General features: G+C 40.0%; 1 protein-coding gene across 1 annotated transcript in view; it reads right to left on the reverse strand.

The window, feature by feature from the left end:
* ITPR1 (inositol 1,4,5-trisphosphate receptor type 1) overlaps positions 1–27559 on the reverse strand; it is a 393216-nt gene that overhangs the window by 212106 nt on the left and 153551 nt on the right. The window contains exons 6-17 of the mRNA XM_069084059.1: positions 23846–23932; positions 22809–22967; positions 19555–19653; positions 17618–17701; positions 17377–17523; positions 15555–15650; positions 14147–14191; positions 7248–7402; positions 3528–3627; positions 2906–3066; positions 1458–1599; positions 498–656 (exon numbers count right to left, since the gene is read on the reverse strand). Coding sequence (XP_068940160.1) covers positions 498–656; positions 1458–1599; positions 2906–3066; positions 3528–3627; positions 7248–7402; positions 14147–14191; positions 15555–15650; positions 17377–17523; positions 17618–17701; positions 19555–19653; positions 22809–22967; positions 23846–23932 — 1434 coding nt within the window. The remainder of the gene's footprint in view (positions 1–497; positions 657–1457; positions 1600–2905; positions 3067–3527; positions 3628–7247; positions 7403–14146; positions 14192–15554; positions 15651–17376; positions 17524–17617; positions 17702–19554; positions 19654–22808; positions 22968–23845; positions 23933–27559) is intronic.

Raw genomic sequence — 27559 nt, forward strand, 5'->3', positions numbered from 1 at the left:
ATCTCTCAGGGCCCTAGGCAATTCTCTAACACTATAAACTCGCAGAGCAGGAGTTGAAGTACACGGGGAGAAAGTTTCCTCACCAAGGGTTCCTGATTCCAGTGAAATATCGGGTTGGGAAACAAACAAACAAAGAATTCAAAAGTCGGAGTATACTGGAGCATTTTTCTTCCAAGTCTTAAGAGAAGACACCATGTGAACACAATGGAAGGTTCCACAAGAAATCAGGATGAAATCAAGTCAAGTAAAACAATAGCTTTCATGGGACTTTTGTCAGGTTCCTTGGCTTAAATGGTTCTCTGGTGCCTGGAAAAGATTCAGCATCTCTCTAAGAGAAGAAGCTCAATGGCCAAGTCAAATATCCACCCTATCCATTAAGGTAAACATCTCTGCAGGGCATTAATTTGACTAGGTGAATACTTCATTCAGAAAGTCAAATTTAATGAACAAATTCTACCACCATTCAGCTACTCATCAGATTCCAGCGCATTCCGCACCTGGTTCTTTCTGTAGTCCTGTTGCGAATGCCTCAAGACCCTGTAGCACAGTCGGCAGATGTGTCGGAAGGGAGCATGCCGCTGGTCACCCAGCTCCTCCAAACGGAGCATTGGTCCATCTCCACAGTCTGTAAATGGGGCCTGAAGTAGCTTGAAAATCTGTAAGATGTTTTAGCAAGTGAAGATGGAAAATTGCACCGTTACCATCTTTGAGAGGCCACGCTTTTCGTTTGTTTCAAAATGGCCCCAAAGCAAACATTGGGATTTAGGGAGTCAAAAGCAACAGGGCACGTAATGAGTAAAATATACTCTATACTCAGTAGCTACATCATACATACTTCATTTATGCACTCATTCAACAAGTACTTATTCAACTTGTTGACTGTGAAAAAAAGAAATGTAAGTCTCAAATCAACAAATATTTAGCATGTGTGAAGGACTTAGTTAAACACTAGGGAAAGGTCAAAGTTAAACCGGCATGCATGGTCTCTACCTGCAGCCAGCTGACAATTCAAAGAGTACACTAAAATAGATTTTAGTTCCCCAATATGCCATTTACTAATTATAAGAAATCAACATTTTCTAAAGGATACAATTCTTCTTTAAGAACCCCCTAAAATCATCACCCACAATAATCCATCAGTTCCAAGTTTAACCAACTGAGTCAGAATTTATAATGGTGAGATATCTTATGGGCTAGGGGTTGCAAGAGGGGAAAGAGAGGGAGATTCATGAAGTGGTTGTGAGTAAAAAAACTGAGAACTGAAGATCTAACCTTCTACACCTCTTGTCAATCAACTAATTCACTACTTAAATTTATTTAGAAACCTTAGCCCCAGGAATCAGATGCCTTTAGGCCTGAACAAGTCTTTTCTGGGGGAATCACACAAGGAACTCTATAGGAAGAATGACTTCCATTCATTCTTTACAAACTTTCCCATGTCACAGAGCCCAGCTGACCTGCTTGAGAATATTCTGTTCTCTCATCAGTTTCTGGCGTTCTCTGTTAGGTTTGGAGAATACTACTTCAAGCACATCTTGACCTGAATTAGTTCCACCAGTGACAAAGTAAACTAGATCTTCAAGCAGCTTGGTCACAGATCTAGAGAAGAAACCAGAATCACACACTCTCAGAGTTGGAAGGAACCCAAGAAGACATTCTGTCAAACCCATATCTGAGCAGGAATCCCCTCCGAATCAGCTCTGATGAGTGGCTATCCAGACTCTGCTCAAAGACCTCCAGTGAAAGGGAACCCATCACAGCCTCCAAGGGAGCCCTCTTTATTTGTGCAATAAGGGTTAGGACATCTTTCTTTATGTTAAGCCTCGATCTTTCTCTCTGGCATTTCCAAACACTCCTCCTAATTCTGTCCTGTCGGGCCAAGCAGACAAGCTAAGACTTCTTCAACACAATAGATGCATTCAACTACTTCAATCCATGTGGCACCTTTGTTTTGCCAGACCAGAACTTTCTCCAGGAAGCCAAAGACAATTTTAAGTACTTCAAATGCTTGAGAACTATTTGAAATATCTTCTCCCTAGTCTCCCTCAGTCTAAACATTCCTAGTTCCTTTGGTTGCTAGAGATCTTCAATGGCAAATATATTACAAATTGAACATATTGAAACCAAAAGGCATTAAACAAGATGTTGGGATGTATATGTATGTGTGCAAATATTTATACAAAATGTTAATCACTTCTTAGTCAATAATTTAGTAAACAAGTCCTTTTTTTTTTTTTTTGCTTTTTGGAGGGGGGAAGGCAGGGCATTTGGGGTTAAGTGACTTGCCCAACATCACATGGCTAGTGTGTCAAGTGTCTGAGGCCAGATTTGAACTCAGGTCCTTCTGACTCCAGGGCCAGTGCTCTATTCACTGCACCACCTAGCTGCCCCAGTAACCAAGTTCTTAATCAATAAATCTTCCCCAAATTAGAGGTTTTTCAGAATTGAGGGCAGAAACAAAAAATTACAGAATTATCGATTTCAAGACTTCAGAAAACACCTAAGCCCAAGTGCCTCATTTTACAGATGGAGAACCTAAGGGTCAGAGATGTGACTTGCTCAAGGTCACAGAGTTAATTAGTGACAGAGCTGGGATACAAACTTGGGTCCTCCAGTTACAAATCTATTTTCCATTTTACCCTACTGCCCATTCATTACTGAAATTAAAAGTTGAAATCATCAGTGCGTTTTAAGATTCCAAGGATCTGCTGAGAAAGTCAGTGCCATGAGGAATGAGTAAAAAAGCCTCTGCTCCCTTTACAAATGGTTGCAAGATTCCAAGGTGGCTCATGAGGAGAGGTCACAAGTACACCATGACTGCATATTCTAGTCCACTATGAAGACAAGTAATTATATGTTCTGTGCAAAGGAGAAAATGCATCCTTTCACTTCCTGATCCCTTTACCTTCTTTCATTCTGTGTGATAGTTCCCTTTTCCAACTTGCCAGCAATGGATCCCAAAACCTTGCTCGCGTCATTGGCAAAGTCCAAATCTCGAACTTCAGCAGGAGACACTGGAACTATGGCAAAAGCTTCCTTGTCCTCCTTCACGGGAGATGTGCCAATCTGAAAAATTCAAGAAGATCCAAGAAACAAAAAGGTTAAGAGGCCAGGAAGTAGAATTTCTATTGGCTTAACTATATAAGGTAATGGAAAGGGCAAAATTTTTCATGGTGCCTTCTATTTAAACATCAGTTGAAAATTTAATGGTCTTCAAGTTTATAAGCCAAAACATTGTTAGAAGCCAAAACTGTTCTTAAGATAGGCATGAACATCCAGGTAATTGCATAAGCTTAGAGACCAGGAGCTGAACTAAATGGTCTCATTATTTCTACAGCTCTGAGCTTGCTTCACTTCAGGTCTTTCTGTGGAGAATTCTTTGGGAGAACTCTAGTTTGACCATGTTCAAGTGGTCATGAATCAACAAAACTTGACAGGTTGGTATGTTTCCCTTCTGGACACAATGAAACCCTTTCATTGGGGATCAACCAAAGCCCCAAAGTCAGCAGCCAAGTTCCCAGACTTACTTTAAGCATCACCGGTTTTTCTTCTTCCTTGTCAATGGGGATATTTGTGCTGTGAACCCAGGTATTAGTGCACAGGTGTCTGAGTCTGACATAGGAGTTCCTAAAAGCAAACAAGAATTTGTCTAGGGCATTTTAGGTCATTTTTTTGTAATCACCATGTTTCAAAACATTCCAACTGCCCCCTCCCCAAAATTAAATGTACCTAAGCTAATTGGTGAGTTTTGTTTTAGTTGGGGTTTTTTTGGTTGTTGTTTTTGCCATATACATTGCAATGCATATTTAATAATACCTAATAGCACCAAGTATTAGTGAGTGCTCAATACTGATCAATTTATGATAACGGTTCAATTTGTTTGGCCTGGTTAGTAATCTTTTCAAATTCTCCGACCTGGCATATTAAAGTGGTCATACCCATGACAAGTGTCCTAGCATCAACTTCTTAAATTCTGTGGCTTTTTTATGGACAGCACTATATCCTTCCCCGCTTAACTCCAATTAAACAACTATTTATTGAGAATCTAATATGTTAAGCACAAATTTGAACACAGGATACAGAAATACAAAAAAGAAAGTCTCTGCCTTTAAGGAATCTGAATTAGCTGCACTAAGTAACAATAAATAACACAAAATGATAGTGAGAACTTGTTACCCAGGGAAATTTTCTTTAAATATTTAAATGGATCTGTGATTTGACTGATTAAGGAATGAGGCAGATTCCAACCCAGCCATGTCTGCCCAGTTTGCATGAGTCTCATGCACATTTCTAAAACTTAACCACCTTTCTCATCAGGAAGCACTAAAACCATCCCTTAATCTTGCCACAGACCCAGCCCTCAAATTCTCATTGTTACACAATTCCTCAATGACATTCTTTACTTTTTTTTTGGGGGGGGGGAAGGGGGTGCCTTGGTTGCTTCTATGTTGCCATTTGCCCACACACACCATGCCTCTTTGCCCCATGTAACACTCATATTTACTTTTTTGGAAGTAGTGGTATTCTGTATCTTACTTCCTCAGCACAACAATAGAAAAATGAAAAGGTGGTTCTTTGCTCTTGCGGAAGGCTGCTTAGGGGTCAGTAAAAGTGTTTTGCAATTTTCTGAAAAATATAGTCAACTGTTCTCCTCCCTTTCAACACTGGGTCCGCATGACTGTTCATATTTTGTCTGTCTCAGATATACATAGTATTCAACAAGCTCTATTGGATGTCTGCTTAGATACATGTTGAAATATGAGTGACATTCTTCATTCATTTGGTCTTCTCCTGAGTGAATAGACACATCCACAAATACAGAAGTGCTAAATAACCACATTCCGCATGAATTCAGCAGAGGGAAAAAAATGAGGACCAAAGATTTCAGGAAGGCCTCACAGAGGGGGTGAAAATGGAGCTGGGCTCTGAAGGATGGGTGGCACCTGGAGTGGCTGAGGTGAAGGCATCTAGGAAAGAGGAATAATACCTGTAGTGTTATTACACAACAGAGTGATGTGGTGAGTCTCCTTTAACACCCTGTTAACAAATCTTCCCTTTCTTTGGAGAAATATGGAACTCTGGGCTCAGAACACTGAATATAATGGCCAACTCTTCTTATATGTTGAACTCGTTTTGTTTTTTGTTTTTTTTTCAGGGAAGACTGTTAAGAGGGGACTAGTGAGGGATATGCTAAGAAATATAACAATAAACAAAATGTCAATGAAAATTTAATTTAAAAAAACATTACCCATAATAAAATACAAATCAATATTTAGGTGTTATAAAAATTGTATTTCAACTGCATCTTGCCAATAATAATTTGCATGTAAGAAGTAACATAGCCCCAACCTGTTCATCTCTAGACCCATCATTCTAAAGGCCTATTGGACATCTCAATACTGATATACCACAAGGACCTCAAACTCATCATATCCAAAACCAAACACTTTACCTTCCCCTCCTCTCCAAATCTACTCTTTCTGCTTTCCCTGTTTTTAAAATTAATTTAATTTTCAAAAAAATTTCCCCCAGTCACTCAAGAATCTCAGGATCATATTGTCTGCCCATCCTCTTTAGACCCTTTATCTAATCAACTGCCAGGTTTTGTACATTCTCTCTTTTTGTACAGTCTCTTCTTTTCCTTTCCTGCCACCAACATCACTGGTCAAGTACTCATCACCTCTGAACTGGACCAGAGCAATCCCCTCCTAAGCAATCCCTTCCCACCCCCCCTCTCTCCTCCATCTTACTGACTGATGAGTCTTCCTAATGCATGGCTCTATCTGATCACATTCTACCTCTGTTCAAAAAGTTCCTGCAGTTCCCCACTACCTGCCAAATAAAAAGCCTGACATCCAGGGTCCTTCTGTAATTTTATTCCAACTTCTCCTTTCAGCTTTATCTCCCATTGCTCTCCACAAAATAGCCCATGTTCCAGACAAACTGGTGAAAGAAACAATGTTTTTTTCATTCCGGGCCTCTATTCATTCTACTACTGATGCCTGAAACATTTGCTTCTAACCATGCCAGTCTATTGAGGTTCAATCCATTTTTCAAGGTCTATATGAAATGCCACATTCTCCAGGAAGCCTTGATTTCCTGTTTTTGTCAAAAGTGATTGATCACTCTTAGGAATTCTCTTATCACTTTATACATGGATCACTGGCAGTCTTCACCATTAGACTGCCAGCTACTTAAGGACAGGCTCTTACTTACCTTAGCATTGCCTTCAGTGCCTAAATACATTTGTTCTGCACATAGCCAGCACTTCCTAAACTTTTACTGAATGTCTGAAGAAAATAGAGCCTTCAATAGTATACCACTTCTTCTCAAAAACACAACAAAACTAAAATCTTGTAACTGCAATATTCATTTGCACCCTTACTACAATCCCCTCAGCCACCTAACATTTCCAATATACCATCACCAACAATTTTTCCTTCCTGTTATTTCTTCATTTGGTCAACAGCATCCAATCAGGAAGGGGAAAGGAAGCCACAAACAGTAATACTATTCAACGAATTAGTTTCATGTATTTTCCTGACCGTGACACCTCATAACATGGCCCTCTAGACTCTTACTTGATATTATTTTTGAGGTCTGATTCCTGAACAATCAGATGAAGGTGGCAAGGATAGAGTGCTGGACTTGGAATCAGAGGAAAAGTTTCGAATCCTAGCTTTGCCATTATTTCCTATATGATCTCAGGCAAATCACTTTCCCTGTCTAGGACTTGGTTTCCTCATCTGTAAAAGGAGGTTATACTAGGAAACTATACATGTCCCTTCTGGCTCTAAATCAATGGCCTTTTCTTCCATAGGACAAATAGTTCCATAGCTTGACTGCTCCAAACAGGCTAATTAATTCAAGATTGGCCTTCCTCAGGAAAGCCTGGATGTACAGCTTTTTTTTCTACAATAGTGGTTGGTGTGACAGATGACAAAGTAATGTAGCTGCCTAAGCACTGGAACTGGACATGAGAGACCTGAGCTCTTGATCTTTAGCGATCTGATATTGATCAGATCACAACCTTTCCATGCCTCAGTTCCCTCATCTGTAAAAAAAGAAATTATATTATCTGCCCTACCTCCTGCAAAGGCTGTTGAGAAAAGTCAAATGAGAGAATATCCATGGAAGCAGTACGTAAATGTGAAAGTGCTGTGCCGAGCTACAGTAAAGAGGCATTACCACTAAGTCAGGTTCCAAGCACTGACTGACTCCTCCAGGGGAGTGTTTTTCTGTCATACCTTGGAACAAGGCTATCACCCCCTCGCAAAGTGGTAGGATCTAGCTCAAAGATCGAGGAGATATCGTTTCCTTCAGGCACAGAGACCAGGGAGTACGCCATCTTTTCTTGGGCATTTCGTAGCCTGCTTCTTGATGCATCCTGATCAGAATCCATCTGAGGAAGAAAATTCATCAGAAAGTCAGAAAAGTGCTTTGCCAAATGCCACATGTACTAAAATCATCTTTTAAGCCGCAGGTACCAAGAAGAATGACTCTGAATGCCAGGGGCTGGCAAGAAACTACACCTCTGTTTCAGAAAGGTCATAAAAATCGACAATTAGCACTTTGGCCAAAAAAATTATGCAAGCTGCCTCCTACTGCAATGCCTTTTAAATCAACCTCAGGTAACAATCCTTGTCTTCCATGAAAATCATTCCACTGGTGATAAAATGAAATTTGGTTCCCTTAAAGAGACCAACCAGAAATCTAAAAGTATCTAAGAAGTCCAATTCATCTGAGGATTCTGCTCTGAGTGATGGTCTACAGCGATCATATTAAAGGAACAATCCACTTTTCATGGAAGAAATAGCCGATTCAAGCCAAGAGCAGCCCCAGTGTGTCCAAGACAAGTGTTTGGGTTTTTTTGAGAAGGTTCAGAACCTAGCTCATCTACTCACTATGCATGTTACCTGGGGTAATTCATTTATTAACCTTTCTAGGCTAGAGCTATTTCATCTGCAAGATGGAGGAGGGAAGGGGTGCGAATTCAATGGCTTCTAAAATCAGATGGGTCCAGTTCATTCATCCAGAATCGAATAGGAAAGCATGTCTGAAATAACTTAAGGGTAAAATTGTACCGAAACTTTAGAAACCTGGGTTAGCAAGAAGTCCCAAATTCCTGGGAACGAGGCCTACTGAACAACCTGACTTTCTGGAGAGGTTATAAAAATCTCTGCTTAAGGAAATTCTTTCAAAAATAGGTCAGATGCCCATCTGTCTGAGTTATTTTGAATTTTAAAGTAAATCCTGACAAGAGGTTTGGGTTTTCAAGGCCCTTTTTATCCCCGTGACTCTAGATGGGCTTTATTTCCTCCTGCCAGTGAGGCATAAGCAAAATGTCTTAACAGTCAGCAGAGCTTCAGATATTTGGTAATAAACTCCAACTGGGAATAACAGGTTTTCCAGTTCTCCTAACCTGCTTGTCTGGGACAGAACCTTTTTTCTCCAACAGCAAAGAAAGCAAACCGCATGATTTTAAGGAGAAGCAAGTTAAAGATATCCATGGCCAAACAGAGAGAGGAGACAGATTTTGAAGTTCAATGCCTTTTGGGACAGGCTCCCCAAGGTCGGCCTTTTTCATTAACCATCTGTCTTACGTACTTTCTACCACCTCCCCCTGAAAAAAAAATTAATATCCAGAACTTGCCACTTCTTCCTCCCTCATCCCTTTTAGCGGCCTACTGAACTGACCCCCAGCTGGCTCACGTTGTGGTAACTATACACAGCACAGCATGAAAATTCCAATCAGGCAGGACTGATTCTGACTGGATGGAGTCTGTTATATCTCATAAAACCTGCAAAGCATTCCACTTACCCTTTCAGATCTAAACTGCAATGGCCACTAAACAGAGGAAAATGGCCAAGCTGACCTGGTGACTAAAACTTTAGAGAAACATATGAGAAGGTCAAAGAGAACCTGAGGTTGCCAGAAGGCAGCTCTGTCCAGATAGTAGCCACTCATAATTTCCTGACATGTTGGTCCAAGGTAAGGCTAACTGTATCATAGCCATTCTGTGTGCAGGCTACTTTTGCCATCTAGTGGGCAAACAGCATAAATCAAGAGGACCAAGCCTAAAACCTGAAAGCTTTCCCATTTCTCCTTTTTAAATGGATGACTGAAAGGCACCACTAAATATATATATATAAAACATCAGTCAATGAGGGAAACAAATGCATTCAATAAGAAACTTAGAGGGGGGAAAGTTATGAGCAAAAGCAGAACAGAATGAAATACTTTTAAACTTGTAATTTCTCAACTTTCCTACTCTTTCACTAATGGCACACAATCTACCAGAAAAGCAGGCGATGGCTAGAGTGTATTATCAATGCAGGCAACTTCCTGAGGCAGGAACAGGGGAAGGTGTCTCATGGTAGTGGCAGTGAGCTTATAAGGTATCCTTATCACACCAGTGCTACAGTTTTGAGTAATGTCCAGAGTAAAGAGTCTGTGCACTCTACATAACTGTATACCAAGCCATTATCATGGACACTATGCCCTCATCCTAGCCCTGCCAAGGAGAAGTTAATTCTCAGTAACTAATGGTAGGTTATTCTTCCTCAGGTCAGCTACCCTCATGATTCTAACTCTAACTAAAACTAAAGTAACCTGCAGATGTAAACATGAAACCAGCTAGTAATAAAATCACAGTGAATGGGCAAATGTCAAGATTTTCAAAAAGAGGAATTAATTATATTTTTGGCAACTAGAGACCAGTAAACCTGATCCTGATCCCAGAAAAATTCTAAAAACAAATCATTAAATATAGTTGTCAATCACTTAGATGGGGAAAAAGGTGATCACTAGGAACCAGCATGGGATCATTCATCACAACATTATCTAAACCTATTTGGAAAAGTGTGTGTGTCTGTGTCTGTGTGTGTGTATGACTTTATTTGGTCTGCATAAAATATGTTTATTATTTATTAGACTGAGTCATGCTACATATTTTGGTCAACTCAAGATCACATTAGTAATGCTTACTGTACATACTGATTCATGGACCTTTGAACCAATAACTTGTCCCTACTTAACCCACCTTAGGGTTCTATATTTCACAGGTTAGAAATCATCAATAAAGGAAGAAGATCTAGGAATTTTAGTTAACTACAAATTTAATGAATAAACAATGTTATAGCTTTTTTTAAAAAAAAAGGTAACAAAGTCTTTTTAATGAAAGTATAATGCTCAGATCAAGACAGTTGATAGTCCTATCAAGAATAGTATTTTTAGCTCTAGGAACCAACATTAAGGAAAGGCAAAGGCAAACTATAGAACATGCGAAGAGAGGGGTAACTAGGATGGTGAGAGGTCTACAAAGCACACCGTTTAAATAATGAGTGAAATTATTAGAGCTATTCAATGCAGGATAATAAAAAACAGGGGATACATAACAATTCTTGTCACATATATTTGAAGGGTTGTCATTTGTAGGAGGAAATAAATAATGTGTGTAGCTACATGGGGCAGAATTGGGACTAATGCCTGAGAGGTTAAAGGTGTAGAATTTAATTCAACATAAAGGAGAGCATTCTAATGATTGAAGAAGTCTAACAACAGAACAAGGTATCACACAATAGTAATCTCTGAAAACGTGCAAACCAAGGATGAATAATGGCTAAAGGGGTTCTCAGAAGGGAGATTGGGTGACATCTAAAGCACCTTCCAAGGCTGAGAATCGAAAATTCTGTTAAGTCATAGATGGGAAGGCAAATTTGATGCAGTCATAAAATATTTTTCAAACATCAAACAATTTTTGGGTTGTCTACACAGACGTTCTCTCCTATTACTGCAGATATTCAAATATAACAATTCTAAAGTACTGCCAGAAAACACTAATAAAAATTTTTGCTACCATCAAGCCCTCCACTATGTCCTACTCTGGTGCCTCATCCTAGTGTGAAAGGCAATGCCAATAAAGCATAAACTTGGTAGGTCCTATCAAGCTGGGAAGATTCTGAGTATGATCCCAGGGACAGATGGAATCTACTATACAAGGTTCAGTCTCACTAAGCACCAACATTCCATCATCAGTACAATGGCCATGAGGTGATAAATTCTTGGCCAACAGCAAGTCATTTAATGTGGAAAAATGTGAAAAATGGCTCCCAATACTATGAAACTATGGCAGTGATAATGGTAGAGTTGCAGAAAGGGAGGAAGCAGATGTTAAAAATGAAATAATTTTTAAGACATCTATAAACTTTAACTTAATTATAATCATGTTAAATGTGAAAAATTTTGTCCTCTGACAGCGCAACTGTCATATTACTGGAAAAAATGTACCACATCAATATTCATATTCTCACAATAAATGAAATAAGAAAACAAAAGGGAGTTTTCTCTAATAGGAGAATGACTTACAGGTAATTTGGAGAAGCAAATGAAGGTAACTGGCATTTTCTTATACTGTAAATACAAAATCAACAAGCAACATCATTTCATGGTATACTTTACCATACCATCTGACCAGTGCTCATGTTGAACACAAGCAAAAAAAAAAAAGCCCAAAATCCACACACTATAAACATAACTGAAGTTTATGGACCAACTCTGTGAAAGTGGTTGAAGAGGAAGAGGAACATTCTATGAAGAATATTTTACGAAAAACTTGGCAATCTCTTTCACTTCAAATAAACATATATCTTGATGATCAGTGACTTCAGTGTAAAGGTTGGCCCAGTGAAAAGTATGTTGGAAAACATGACTGATGTTTGAGAACTCAACAATCTAAATGCTTGTGAACTCTTCAGAAGCCTCTATCTATACAACATCTTCTCCCAAAGCAAGGATGACAAGCACTGGATACATCAAACACCAGAAGGAATAAAAAAACTGACTCAGTCTTCATGGCAACAAACATCTGATCAATGATGTGAAAATCACCGTAGAATCTGCTGTTTGTTTATAGTTAGCCCATCAGTCAGACCAAAGTTCAGAATCTTTATAAGAAGATACTATGAGCAATTGCAACAGCTTTAAACTGATCTATTCCAACAAATCATCAATGTTGAAAAAAATAGGGAATGGAAAAAAGACAGAGATACGGACCCTGATGATCATATAGCTGGTGAGAAGATGGCTAGAGAGTTAGGGAAGTCTGGTTGGAGCAACACTCTTATTCATTAGGTAACCTGAATCAATCAAGTAAGCAATGCCCCAGAGAGGGAGTTGGGGGAGGGGGAAGGAGAGGGTAAAGTTCTCCAGGGCATGGTTTATGGTCAAATGTCAAGGCATCTCTCAAGCAGATGGAGGGGAAATGAAGCATAGCTGTAGTCAGTCCTAGATACAGAAAGGAACACAAACCAATCAGAACAGTGGGGACTCAAAGTCAGTCATAGCCATCACAAGCAGAAGGCTTCCAGGGTATGGTTCCTAATCCAGGCAGCAAAGCCACTAGCTAGAAGATGGCCAGGAAATTAAGCATGACTGGCATCAGGCCTAGATGTAATGAGTAAATTGAATTCTCTTTAATGAGACCTATGATTACCCACAACAGTCTCACCATCCACTGATAAAAAAAAAAAAGTGGATTTAAAAATGCCTGTTGTCCAAATGCTGACATGCAGATAGAAGGTCAGGACATGGAGTCATTATAGATCAGTTCATCTGCCTGAGAGAGATACAGCGGATGGACAATGACAGACAGTAAGATGGGCAATATTAGAATGAGCTGAACTGCATCTGGGAAACTGGGTAATGCTTTTAATGATCCTGAACTTGTCCCCCAAACCCATCTTTTTAAGACAAATGTTCCACCAGCAATGCTGCATGGTTATAAATTATGAAATACTTGCTCTCCAAATAATCAGTGTTACAGGTGACCCAAAGCACAATGTAGAGACACATGGCAGGTGCGTGTAAAAAGCAGCAAACATATCTGCGGTTATGGCCCTTGAAGCAGCATAAAGATATCAAAGAGGAAGTGATGACTGGAAAAGTGGGTGAGTTGGTCACATGGGAGAGTGAGGAATGACAGGTAAGCATCCCTAGTACTGCCATAGTTATCTTCTAAATATAACAAGGTCTAGACGAAAACCTTCAGCATAAGAGATAGATTCTCCCTGTAGGACCAATGGGAGAACATGAAAAGGATGCCACCAGATGAGAAGAGAAGGCATGGGTGGGTTTCAATCTCCATTGATAAAAATATCATTTAGTTCGCTGATCCAGTAAAGTACGGTATAGTGGGAATTTAACTGTGGAAATTCCTTTCCCTTAAGAGTTGGGCTAGATGACCACTGAGATCCCTTAAATTCCATGATGTTGAGAAGTAGGAAAGCAGCCATAAAGTGTTATAGAAATAGAAGCTACTATTATTGTCTAAGAAACCCTAAAAAATGTTCATCACCATCCCCCATGCTATTAGACTAATTATAATGTGGGCATAACTTGTCCAAGCAATACTTTTTCTCTCTCTCAAAGCTATGAGGACCAAAATCCAACTTCCCCAGATCCATCCCAAGCAAAAGGCTTTACACTCCTTATCATTTCATACTTTCCAATCCTTCTTAGCAAACAATACTTCGTAGCTATTTGAAGTAATACCTACACACTGCCAACACCTTGGAAATATATTGTATACCAGAGACATACCTTCAATTTGCAACAATATGACTAAACCAAAACAGAGAAGAAGGAGAGTTCCCCATTTCCTGGCAAATTAAAACTGCAGGATGTCAAATGGGTATGCTATGCCTCACAAGACAACTTTGCGGTCAAAAGGACACTAATTATATATCTTGTGTTCTTTCCAAGAAAACTGAAATTGGAACCAGTGGTCGGTACATTGCCATATAATCCCTCAGTCTCCATTAACTTATCTATATAATGAGGACATTGGATTCAAGCTATGGAATATGAAGTCGATCTCTTCCAAAAGAACTAACAACTTTTCTTTTCCAGGAGATTAAAGATTCAAAGAAAATCATGAGTAATAACATCCAATGAGTTGGCCTTCTGCAGGATACCGAGGCTACCCGGGGGACAGACAGCAGATCCACACTTTCCCTTTCACTCACGTTCAGATTGTCCATTCCCTAGTACTCACAGCCTGCAGATACAGAAAACCTAGTTTGGTTCCAGGGCCTATGGTCACGCCCTCCTGGATGAAGACAAGAAGTGGCTCTTGCCCATACTTACTGAGGATTGAAACTCCAGGCACTCTTCCTCATAGTCAGGGTCTACCTGATGAAAAAGAATCATTAGGAAGTTTAAAAATCCATCGCTTTCTCAGGCTTATGGTCCCACTTTTACCAGGCTTGAAGGCCTGCAAACGATGTCAGAAAAAATGAGGAACCTCTTTCTTCCCTTCTACAACACCAGCATGCCACAACTACAACACACACAAGGTACACGAGCACAACACACACATTACAATTGACCTCTTACCAAGTACTTGGCTCTCAAATCTGGACAGAAATAATGGAATTGAATGACTATCAAAGCCATAGTCTGGCTCAGGTAAAAGTCCAATAGAAATCGAATCAAATCTATAGAAAGGAATTCTAAGAAATCCTTTTTACTAGAATTTAAGATATAATACCTTCCAGCAAGAGCTATCTTTATCCTGGTACAAAAGAGGTAAGGTAACTAACACTTATCTTGGCAAACCATTGTAATCAAAATTCTACACAGCCAGTTAGAAATTCCTTTGAGTCATAGTTGAAATTTTAAAGTAGGCTTTTTATCCTCAACTCTTAAATATTTGTTTAAAGAGAAAAAGAGTCATAGAATAAATCACTCAAGGATCAGTTCTCCTAAAGAGCTTGGAACTTTTAAGTTCCACATTCTTCAGGTGAGTAGGAGCAGAATGCTGAGTTACCCAGTCATCAATAACCTTGAAGATCTATGATAAATTACACCAATGCACAAGACAACAGAAGTCTTCTGACATACTTCATGGAGCTACTATGAATAAATCTCAACATCTGGCACCCTGCAGGAAGTCTCCTTAATTTAATGTATAAATTAAAAGCAAATTCCTTCTGTCCTTCACCATTAAATCTTGCCTTTAAAACTCTTAATAGCCTTTTGAGATGAAGTAATTTTCCTTAAATTTGACTTTTACTTTAATAAAAGAGATTGGCCCCATCTCTATATTCTCAATGCACGAAATGACCAGGTTTCTTTGTTTGAAACTAAAAAAATTTAGAAGGCACTTTCAAATTTTTTCTTCTTGCAGGAGACTTTACCAAAACATATTCACGTCACATATGTAACAGGTCAACTCATAATTACCCCCAAACTAGGATGTGGAATATGGTTGAATATGACAAGATAGACAAATGAAATCCACTGATGTGTCATTTGAAGGTTAGTTTCTAAACTTCTTTTTCATCAAATCTTAATCAAGATACCAACAACTAAACAAAATGAAAAGATGTGGAAGTAGAGATATTAATAAGCACTCATAGAAAAGGTTAAGGAGGAAAAGTGAGGTGGTAATTCACAAATTAGATAGCATGGAATGATACTGAATTGACTGTATTGGTTGCATGATGAAAAAGAGGTGATAGAACAAGGGAAAGTAATAAACCAAGGACCTTACCTCTGCTGCTAAGTAATGCCCAGTAGCAAGATGTTTGAAACGAAAGAGACTATTCCAGTATCCTGCTCCACCACGGCATGGGTCATGTTGTACCACCTAGAAAAAGGAGTGACACACCATGTTAAAAGAAAACTTAATGCATTTATAAAATCACAACCAATTTGACATATTTAAATGAACAAGAAGACTAGTAAGATAAACGATCATCTTTCAACGAGTCTTCTGTAGGTCCAAACTTAGAGGAAAAGTTAAATAATGTTTCTTTAGGGTACATATTGAATTTACTTATTAACAGAAAAAAATTAAGATAAAAACCTTAAGTATTTACAGACATATGAGCTTGAATTTCCTGAAATAAAAAAGCAGGTTTTGGGAATTCATGGGCACCCATAAGGAGATCTACAAGCTAACTGAGTGAGCATCAAAACATCAGTTGATAAACACATGGCTTACTGTTAAAGAATCTAGACAATTTAACAAATAACAAAGATGGTTTCTTTTCACCTCTTTTAATTTCAGAATTAGACACAGAGTCAATAGAAATTTTGAAAAGGTTTCTCAATTTCCAAAAGTAAGAAGACACAGTATCATTTCAGAGGTCTGATAATTTGGTGGAGCATTCAGGAAAAATAAATTGGCCCTAGATTTTCCAATCAAGACAGAAAATTTAGGCAACATTTTTAGGATTCAAGATTGGAAGTTCCTACAGATTGGGCTGACATATGACAGCTAATCAAACCAATGATTCAAAATCAGAATCTTGAACTTCCTTTTTTCTCTTACATGCCAAATGGAAAAATCTTACCTAAATTAGATTCGATTCATATCATGGAAAATATGAAGTATCTCTATAGATTGGGAAATAAATATTGACTTAGAATCAAAACTACCTGAGTTCAAATCCTACTTCAGACACTCACTGGCTGAGTGACCATAGTAAAATAACTCAATATTTGACCACCTCAATTCCCTCATTTGTAAAATGGTGATAATGATAGGACTTTCCTCAAAAGGTTGGTATGAATATCAAATGAGATATTTGTAAAATGCATTGCAAACCTAACCAGTGCTGGATAAATGCTATTTATTATTACTATTTAGCTATAGTAATGTTAATAGTGGAAAAGGATAGAGAGACAGAGATGAAGGTAGACAGAAAAACATTCAGAGAAAAACAGAGGCACTCATTCAAGGGGTGAGTAAATGAACAAATTATGGTATATGAATGAATCTGACGGAACACTGTTGAATCATAAAAAACAACAAAGGTGTGTAAATCAGAAAAATATGAGAGCATGCAGAATCAGAATCAGGGAAAGTAATCATAAACAATGATTGGGAAAAAATATACTAAAATGCAGCTCAACTCAGATTATATATACCTTAGTCAATATCTTAGTCAATCAACCAATTAAACATGTGCCAACCACTATGGTTTGTACAGGGGATACAAATATAAAAGTGAAATCTCTGCCCTAAAAGATCTTATATTTTATTAGGAGGATACAACATGTTGCTAGTACATCAGTCCCAGAGGACAGATGATGAAACATGTCTCTCTCTAGCCCCTCATGAGAAGTGGGAGCATACAAGGGCAGAATGGTGCATCTGCTGTCAGATTCCAGGGGGTTTCCTCAACTATTTAACTGTCTGTCTTACTTACTTCACTGGGGTGACATGTGGATGTATCAAAAAATGATCGATATGTAAAGTAAATGACATCAATGAAACCTTTTTTTCAAGAGAGGATGCAGGAGCAGAAGGATTATTCTTAGAAATCCACGTGTTTGTTTTTGCCCTTCTCCCACTCCTTCCGGCTTACCTCCACCTCCCACAGCGCTTTGGAACTGGTTGCAGAAGTGGCTGACTGCCTCCCCGTGGTCCTCAAGAAAACATGCTGTTTCTTTCTATGTTCGTCACAGGTCAGAAACTTCTCTTGCTCTGCGTGGAACAGTCTGACCACATCTCCCTAATGATGAATATGCACGAGATAAGAAGCTCTGACTCAGGTGATACAAGACGATGAAAATAGAGGCCAGTACCATCAGACAACCCAAACCTACCCCTTTCAATATGTCATCTTTGTTATCACTCCATTTCATGAAAAGGACGATTTTCCAGCTGGTGTTGCAGTTGACAGAATTAACCTGGAAAACAAATGATTAGGCTGACAGAGTGTTCGGTCAGGTAGGTCAACCACGACACACAAGAACCCCTTTATCAAGCTCATTAAATCCTCATTACAGCACAGCAGATGAAACCTAGGCTGGGGGGAGAACTCTGTCAAGTCATCAACTATCCAAATACCTGCAGAGTCAAGGTGTGGCCACACTACTAATTAAGGCAATGCCTTTCTGCAGGAAGGAGAACAACATTCCAAGGAGATGCCTGGCACGACCATGCTTTTGCAACCCTGATGCAACTGACCCATCTGTAGCTCCCAAGCCAGACTCTCTCCATCTTGAAACTGCTACCTGATCTTCTAAATATCTCGTTAAAGTGAAGTAAGCAGAACCAAGAGAATGTCTTACAGGGTAACAGCATTATTGTAAAAATAATCAACTACTCTGGTCAAGACAATGATCCAAGACAATCTAAAGGACCCATGATGAAAAGTGCTATCCATCTCCAGAAAAAAAAAAGCAAACTGAATGACTCCGAATGCAAAATGAAGAATACTTTTTTCATTTTATTTTTCTTGCTTTCTGCAGAATTTTTTTTGCAACATGGCTAATAGGGAATCATGCTTTGCAAGACTTCATGTGTATAATCAATATCATATTGCTTGCCTTCTTGGGGTGAGGGAGGAGTAGGAAGGAAGGAGAGAATTTGGAACTCAAAAGTTTTTTTTTGAATAAATGGTATTTTTTTTAAAGTACAATTGGGAAATATTTTCTGAAATAAATAAAAATATAATTAAAAAATAAAATACCAACTATCTCTTGCTAGCAACTCTACCAAACTTCTTGTTCACCTGCCAGAAAGAAAAGGAGGGGGAAAGGAAGGAAAAGGAATAAGCATTTCTATAGTGTCTACTATGTACCAGGCACTGGGCTAAGAGCTTTAAAAAAAAAAAAAACATAAAATATTAGCTCATTTGATCCTCACAACACCTGAGAGGCAGGTGCTAATGTTATCCCCATTTTACAGTGGAGGAAACTGAGGCAAACAGAGATAACTGATTTGCCCAGGGCCACCCAGCTAGTACAAGCATCTGAAGGCAGATCTGAACTCAAGTCTTCCTGAATCCCGATCCAGCATTCTATCAACCGTGTCACTTAGCTGCCCCCAGGACAAGTTGAAGACTTGAAACTTCTATTCTGAGAGAACATTGGCTAAATTGGACACCCTTGTAACTCAATTGACGTGACTGCTCACAAAAACCAGCCGTGTGACCCTGGGCAAGTCACTTAACCCTAACTGCCCTCCAAAAAACAAACAAAAAAAAAAAACCATGACTGCTAAGGAGCCAACTCTCTTCCATATCAGACTTAATTCTTTCAGACTTCCAACAAGAACATCTCTCTCAGGCTCCATTTTCTTGTCTGTCAAATGAGAACAATAATATAACCTACTTGGTGGGGTTGTTATAAAGATCAAATGATACAGAAGCTTAAGTCAGGAAGACTTGCGTTCACATCCAAGCATCTCAGACACTTATTAGCTGTGCGACCCTGAGCAAGACTCTCTGGGCCTCAGTTTCCTCATTTGTATAATGAGAATGTTGGCCTCCATTTCAGTGGCCTCTATGGTCTGTTCCAGCTCTTCAGTAAAGTGGATTGTAAACCTTACAGAGGTTTATCATCATCATTATCGCACAGTATTACAATTATTACTATGTGCTCATTTCCTGGGCTCCAACTTCTTCCTTTGCAGAATGAGAGGGATGGACTTGATCTCTGTCTGAGGCTCCTTCCAATGATAGTATTCTATGACCCACCCTAAGTCTACGTACCCGTACTGGGATCAGAATTCAGTGTCTTATTTTTACTTCTCTTACCTCATTGCAGCCTGGGTTGTCCACTAGCTGGTGAGTGCTGGCATGAAGAGGCTGTCCAGCATTGACGGGATTCAGAACCACCTTGTCCCCAATGACAACCTAGAAAGAAGGAGCATGTTCTCAGAAGGATGGAGGCGATTGGGAAAGCCTATAGTTTCTTGGCTTCCAGATGGAAAGTGGTCTGAGCACAAACACAAGTATTTCATGATATAGAGTTCGCAGAGGGTGATGCAAGGTCCATGATGGTTACTTGACAGTTTGGACATATCCCACAGGTCAACATACTGAAAACCTGCCTAGCCCAAACTGCCACTGAGGGGGAACGGGGGTCTATTTAATGGAGCAAAAGATATTTGACCCAGTTTAAGCAAACTATTTATTTGTAAGCTTCATGGCATATGAGGATCAGCTGAAGGAATTTGAGCTGTTTAACCTTAAGAAGACAGGATTTGGTAGAGGGATAGAGAAATCATGCTGTCTTAAGATCTGAAGGGTCAGCATATGGAAAGGGAATTAGCTTTGTTCTCGATCCCAAAGGGCATAAGTAGGAGCAATGACTGGAAGTTGAAGAGAGGAAATTTTAAACTGGACACAGGAAAACACCTCCTAGCTCTGCCAAAACAGAATAGGTGGCCTTAGGAAGTTATAGGTTCCCCTGACTCAGAGGTTTCCAAGCAGAGGCCAAATGGCCTTTATATGTCATAGAGGGGTTCTTCCTTCACGTGTGGTTTAGACAAGATGGCCATCTCTTCCAGTTCCAAAAGTCTGAGGCCATTCTGAGAGTTCTATCATTTAATGGATGGCATACTGGTTGCTGAGACCTTAAATAAGTAATAGATTTCAATACAAGTTGTTAAAGCTCACAAAACCATATATTTCAAGCGGAAAGGAACCTTACAGGACTTCTAGGTCTGGCTCCTTTAATTTACCAATGGAGTATTTGTGCCCCAGAGAAGTTAGGTGAACTGCCCAAGGTCACTCAGCTAGTAGGTAGCAGAGCTAGAATTCAAACCCAGGTCACCTAACTCCAAATGTAGTATCCCTACTGCCTCTCTAACATCTTTTAAGATAGTTCCTATATAGAATCATGTAATCATGGGATGCAGAATCATTTACCCAGTTAGGAAGAGAAGGAAAGACTATAGTAAATATTTCAAAAGCTCTAAGATACATAGCCTACGCCATTTTGGCAGAACTAAGAAGTGTTTCCCCATGTTGAGGTGACATTTTCCTCTCTTCAGCTTCCAGTCATTGCTCTTACTTTGGCACTTTGGGGCTAAGAACAGGACCAATTCCTTTTCCACATGCCAGTCCTTCAAATAAGTTTTTGAAAAGCTTCAGGTCTCTTCTCTGACCCCCTACTGAACCCTCTCATTGCTTTCACTGCTGGCAAGGACAGGTTAACTCAAGTCTGTTGCAGATCATCAAGGCAAAATGTCTATATATATATTCAAAGAGAAGCCAGGACCACTCAGTTATCTCTTCTCCCCTTGACAATGATAAGTTGAGATAGTTCTACCCAAACTCCCCAGTGGAACTTAGGGGATATGGGAGCAGTATGTTTCCCAAGGAAAGGCTTTTTCTTTTGCTCCTCACCTAGAAAAACAAAGATGAAATCATTTCTTTCTAAAGGACATGCTTTTTTGTCCAGAGTTTTAGGAGTCTGACCAAGACAGCAACCAAAAGGACTTTGATAAGCTTGGGGGAAGGGGTCAGAAGGAGGGAAGCACAAAAATGAGAAAGAGGCCAAATCAAAGCAAAGGCTTTATTAAGAGAACAATTAAATTTGTGGCATAGTGAAGAGTGGACTTGGATTCAGGAAGATCTGGGTTCAAATTCTCTCTCTGATACTTAATGACTATGTGACCCTGTTATGGGAATGGGAATCTGAAGATCTTCCCTGCCCCTTGATAGGCTTAAGAGACTCTTGAGAACCTTCCCTGATTTCAAAATATACCCTGTCCCCTAATAGGCTGAATGTGGTCACATAGAACCTGTGGCTGGAGGCTTGTTTTTCAGCAATGCCCACACCTTGTTACTTTGTGATTGGGCAGTGGGTTAAGAGAGTTGTGACATTCTCTGAGCCAGGAGAAGGCTATATATGCCCTGATGTGAGGTTTTGCTTTGGGGCTCACCTTGGGAAGAGTTGTGTGATTTGGCCAAATGAGACTCTGGGCAGCCTTCGAGCCCCCTGGCTTTGAAAACCCAGATGTTGGTGCTTCCCTTTCTGGTAACTGACTAGGTATGGATGTAATGGTCAGACAGCTGGACCTGTCTGCTGATCTGTTTGTCTGCTTGTAACTTCTGTTTGTATCCTCAGGCTATTGACTTTTTCCCCTTAACTAGGTAAATTATATATGTTTCATTAAAGTAAGATTGTTAAACCATTTTGAGTTGCTTTCCTTTAGAAAAGCAGATCTAAGACCTTGTGCTAGCAGCCATCCTGGATATGGTAGAGTGCTTGCTGCTAAAGACCCAGAACTTCACCTCTCTGGGCCTGTTTCCTTGTCAGTAAAATGAAGGGGCTAGACTCAGTGTCCTCTAAGGTTCCTTCCAGCTATGACCCTATGAAATACCATATTCTAAGAAATGCCTTTGTTTCTATCTTCAAAGGCTCCTTTTGGAATGTCAAGACAGGGTTCTATGGCGATTTTTTTCCACTGTCAATTTATATGATCATTTGGTCATTAAAAATTACAGAGCATCAGCTTGGCTGGAACGGTGCCCACACATAATTTTTGAGGTCTAGGCCTATAATACTGCAGCTTAGCAAAGAGGATAGAGAACTTGCCTTCGAGTCATAAAAGACCCAGGTTTGGGTCTTGTTTCTGACCCCTTCTGGTTGTATGCCTAGAACAAGACACAATCCCCAGGTGTCCCCAGGCAACACTCTAAGATGCTAAGTATAAAACAGTTGTGGATTTGTATAGAATGAGCAATTTTCCTTACCAGGGGCAGGTGCCCCACCTGGTGCAGGATAAGAATATAGTTGCAACTTTATTTCAATAATTTCAATAAAATCCAACCAATATTTGTTAAGGACCCAGGTATTGTGTGTACAAGTTACTCGCCAGGATCCTGGGGATACAGAAACACATATGGAACAGTCCTTGCCCTCATGGAGCTTACAATCTGCTGAGGATCAGGGGTGAAGATGATTTCAACATCTCCAGTTCTTTGAGAGGGGACCTGAAGGTATAAACTGTGGTGTGGCATGAAGTATAAACTAGCTTCTAACAGGGATTTGTACTTACACTGTCCCCTATGGACCGCAGCTTGTAGAACGGCTGAATGTAAAACCAAGAGCCTTCATTCCCAGCCTCATCCAAAGTCACCCTCATTGCATTCTTCTCTAGGAGAGCTGGAAGCCTCTTATTCACGGTTAGGTATTTGTTACTTTTCAAATGTAGGAGCTAAAACCCACAAAGAGAAGATGGAAATCCATGAGGACATTCTTTCCTTAGGATAGCTTGATTCTGTGCAACTGTAAATAAAACACCTTTTCTTATACTATACTCACTCCAGAAGCTGAACCTAGTTTGACTAATATTTAATCAAAAATGAGTTCGATTGAGGGGTTCCAAAGAGCATTCTCTCCATGGAAATAAAACTGAGAACTTTTGACTCGAGACACCATGAGGGAATGCAGAAAAAAAAAAATGTCCTTAGAGGAGAGGTGAGATTCCTCTTACAGAAGGGAGGACCAAAGAAAGAATCCCACTGCATTGCACTCTGCAGTACCTGCTGTGTTAAGGTTTCTAATAAGAGTTACCAGACTAACTGTTAGTCCCTTAAGGATATCAAAACACTCTCAAGGCTGTTTTGGAAGCAAACTGACCTCCTCACTGAGGTCAGAGAGAATAGATGGTTATTCTTTCCCATTCATTCTAGTCCATGCCAGGGGCAAGATAGACAAGCACACAAGGGGATCAGAGGCCAAGAAGTGAACTCAGAAATGTGGGAGCTCTCCAACAACGCTTTCTCTATTTACATAAGGTGACAATTAATCTAACTCCCACAGTCCAATCCAGGCCTTGAGTTTAAGAGGGGGTGAAGGGTAAGAGGAAGAAGAAATTCACTGTAATGACCATCTTTATTCCTTATCAAATTTCCTCTATCTTTCACCCCAGAAAAGGGGTTCACTTAGCGAGAAGTGGCATTCGAACAGAAATCTCACATCCGGAGATATACCTTCTTAAACTCAGCTGAGTTGGCTTGGACACAAGGAGTTATTCTTTGTTCAAACACACTTGGGAACTGCAGAAGCTTAGAGCCAGCAATTCCCACCTACCTGGATGACATTGCCGTACTGGATGACAGTTCCCAATAGCTTCCTGTTTTCTGTCTCATTCTGCTTTTTCTCCAGATCTGCTGCATGCTGGAAAGAAAGAAGGGATTGCCAGTGAAGGGGCAGCTTTCTTCTATGACCTGGTTTGATGACCCCTTCATAACTTATAGTAATCACACAAAATTAATGGGTGCATGAGGATGGTCAGGAACTGAGTGAAATCAGGCAGAGGACCTAAGAGAAAATGCCATGAACTCTGCGATTCTCTGGCGTTCGTTCTCAAGCTCTCTTCCACCTTTCCACCCTCTTATCTCGCCCTCCTTCCAGGCCCCCACCCACAAAAAGGGTAGAGGTTTGACTGAAATCTAGGTTAATACAAGAACAGAGTATCAGCTTTGCTTGTGTCTCTTCAAGGGGTGTGATACAAGGAAATATAAGGAAAAAAGAGATGGTCTTACCGTGTTTCCCCGATAATAAAACCTATCCCGAAAATAAGCCCTCCCCTTACTGTGTAAGATTCCTCTAAAATAAGCCCTCCCCCAAAAATAAGCCCTATTGAGATTGCTACTGTAGTGAAGGTGATCCCCTGTGCTACACGCTACATTACAGTACCCTCTGTATGCACCGTCCCCCCCCCAGTGAAACGCACGCCGCGCTCCGAGCTGCATCCAATCAGAGCTGCAGCAGTGAGCGCGTCATCCTGTTCTTCCCCAGTGATTTGCTTATTGAATAAAGGTACATTTTTTTGTTCACATTTACCTCTTTATTAAAATTGCTGTCAATGTTCATTAAAATAAGCCCTCCCCTGAAAATAAGCCCTCTGGTGTTTTCTATCCAAAAAATTAATAAGACAGTGTCTTATTATCGGGGAAACACGGTAGTAAACATAGAGAGAGGTCAGTGAACACTGGGCACGCTAACAAAGATGTCTGGAGGTTTCCGGACTTGTTTGAGAGGCTGTTTTCATTAGCAGTCATTCCTCACTATTTTATTTGCACAATATTTATTCATTTACTCATTTATTATTTGGTGCTTACAATGTGCTAGACCAGGGGGTAAGGAACCTGAGGCCTTAAGGCCACATGTTACCTTCTAGGTCCTCAAATGTGGCCCCAAACTTCACAGAACAAATCTCCTTCATAAAAGAATTTGTTCTCTAAAACTTGGACTCAGTCAGAAGGTTGCACCTGAGGATCTAGAAGGCCACATGTGGCCTCGAGGCTGCAGGTTCCCCACCCCTGGGCTAGGCTCTGAGTACCAGGCTGTGCTCCAAGAATTCAATTATTTACTATTGTACACACAGCCAGTAAGTGTTAAAGACTGGATGTGAACACAGGTCTCTCCTGATTCCAAATTCATCTCTCCATCAATCTACTTTACAACAACCCCGAAAGACAAGTCGCTGTACTCAGTACTAGCCAGGAGTGACTGGACCACATCTGCTTCTCCCAGTCCTGGACAGGTGTGTACTGAAAAGGAGGATGTGGGGAGAAACCTAGTATCTAATCTTGTCAATAAGCATGCCAGGCCTTCCCACACTATTTTCCAAAGTCTCCCAGCCTTCTCTTACATCAGATATTCTCAGAAGGTGGCCAGAAATAGGCCTTACTCAGCTTCCTGTACATAATTTCTCACTGCTCTGACCAAAAGCAATGATGTAGGCTACAGAAAATAATGCATACAAAGGATTCACGAATTATAAAGCATCATATTCAATTAGACATTTACTGTACATTTAGTCCACTTTTGCAACATTCTCTTTTGCTGGGCTGCCAATTATAATCCAATCTCACTTGTGTGTGGGCAGCCCAACTTGCACAATATTTTGATCCCCAAAAGGCTCCCCTTTCTCCCTTAGTCTTCTAATGCCAGGAAGCTTCCCCCTGACATTGAGCAAAGACATTTTCATGCTGGCTCTTTAAAGTATCGGAGCCAGCCTTGGTTAAATTTTGAAGTAACAGGTAATGATGGAGCAGAAAAATCCCTGAATCAAGTAGGGAAGCCCAGAGTTCAAATCCTGCCTCAGATGTTTATAAGCTATGCAAACCACGTATTTAACTTCGGTTTCCTCATCTGTCAAATGAATAATGAGGGCTGCACTACTTACCTCAAAGGGCTGCTCTGAGCCTCCAATAAAGTGGGAGGTGATTCCAAAATATTTAAAGTGCTATACAAATGTTAGTTACTCTTCCTCGTCCTCCTCCTCCTTTTCTTCCTCTTGTTACTATAACGTGTGTGAACTCAAGCAAGGCCCAACTTCTCTGAGCCTCAGTTTCCTCTTCTAGAAAATGAGCAAATTGGTCAGGATGGCTCAGAGGACAAAGCACTGTCTCCGCAGCCAGAGACAGGGGTTCAAACCCCATCGCCAATGGTGACCTTGGCCAAGTTACTTAACTTAGTGGTAAAAGCTAACATTTTGCGAGAGCTTTGCAGTTGCAAAGCCTTTATGTGGATTATTTCATTTGTTCCACAAATTTCCTCATCTGTAAAATGAGAGAGAGATGGATTTAGGGGGTTTCTGAGATCTCCTCCAGGTCCAAAGCGATGATCTCCTGAAGGCTCTCTAGGGTTTCCTTTTAATTCTAGATCCATGATGGCTCCTTTTCCTTCAGACCTGATTCAACTCCAAACTCTCTCTAATCAAAATATCTTTGTCTGGCCTTCCTTAGGCCCTCTTCTCAAAGGCTGATGGAATAAGTAAACCTAGACTAAGGTGGATAACACATGAAAAGCTGATACCCATTTAATGTCTAAAGAGAAAAGTCTTCAGCCCATTGGGAGACTTCCCTTTCATGTAAAGGCACAGGTCAGAGTCACCTAGAATGAGAAGGTATAAATGGGCTGCAATTTGGCTTCCTTTAAGCCTCTATTAAAATCCTATTTATTATAGGACGCCTTTCCTAACTCCTCTTAATTCTAGTTCCTTCCCTCTGTTAACTATTTCCTATTTATCCTATCTATAGCATGTATGTATTGTTTCCCCATTAGACTATGAGTACCTTGAAGGCAGTCTTTTGTCTTTTTTTATATACTCACACAGTGCCCAACACATAGTAGGCACTTAATGTTTACTGATTGATTAATTTAACGTACTAGAAGGAATGATGACATGAAGGAGAGTATGAGTCCATCTAATGATCAAAATAAACTAAGAAAGAGTTATTGGATAGATTATTTCTCCCAGGTAACATAGCTGTATTTTAACTGTGCCCTTTGTATGAACAGGACATCAAACCAAAGGACCTTTAGTAGTTGGAATTTCAGATACCACAGAAAGCTAGTCGGGGAGTTATTTGAGGACAGATAATCTTCAGGTACTCGTGGAATCACATTATTTAGGCAGTTTCCTACTCCATCCACATATAAGCCTCCTCTAAATCAAAATTCGAAAGCTTAAATCTGATAGGAAAAGTTGACTAGATGGTAAGTTCCAAAACCTACTCATACTCTATAAGAACTATAGAACTATGTGAGATTGCCCCTTCACCGATGCAGCAATAGTTTATTCTCACTCTACCAGATTCTTAAGATAAAATTCCATTCACATGTTCCTCTCTTTATATTGGCTTAAGTATACTGTCTGATGATTCTGAACTGAGAAAATTTTACTGGATTTAAATGTAAATCTTCACAGACCAGATGAGGAGAGAACAAGCTGTGGCCCACTATGTCTCTCTCTCTCTCTCTCTCTCTCTCTCTCTCTCTCTCTCTCTCTCT

The sequence above is a fragment of the Petaurus breviceps genome, unplaced genomic scaffold (assembly GCF_028583685.1).
Source record: "Petaurus breviceps papuanus isolate PSGF00001 unplaced genomic scaffold, PetGlider_PUasm1.0 174, whole genome shotgun sequence".
Lineage (NCBI taxonomy): Eukaryota > Metazoa > Chordata > Mammalia > Diprotodontia > Petauridae > Petaurus > Petaurus breviceps.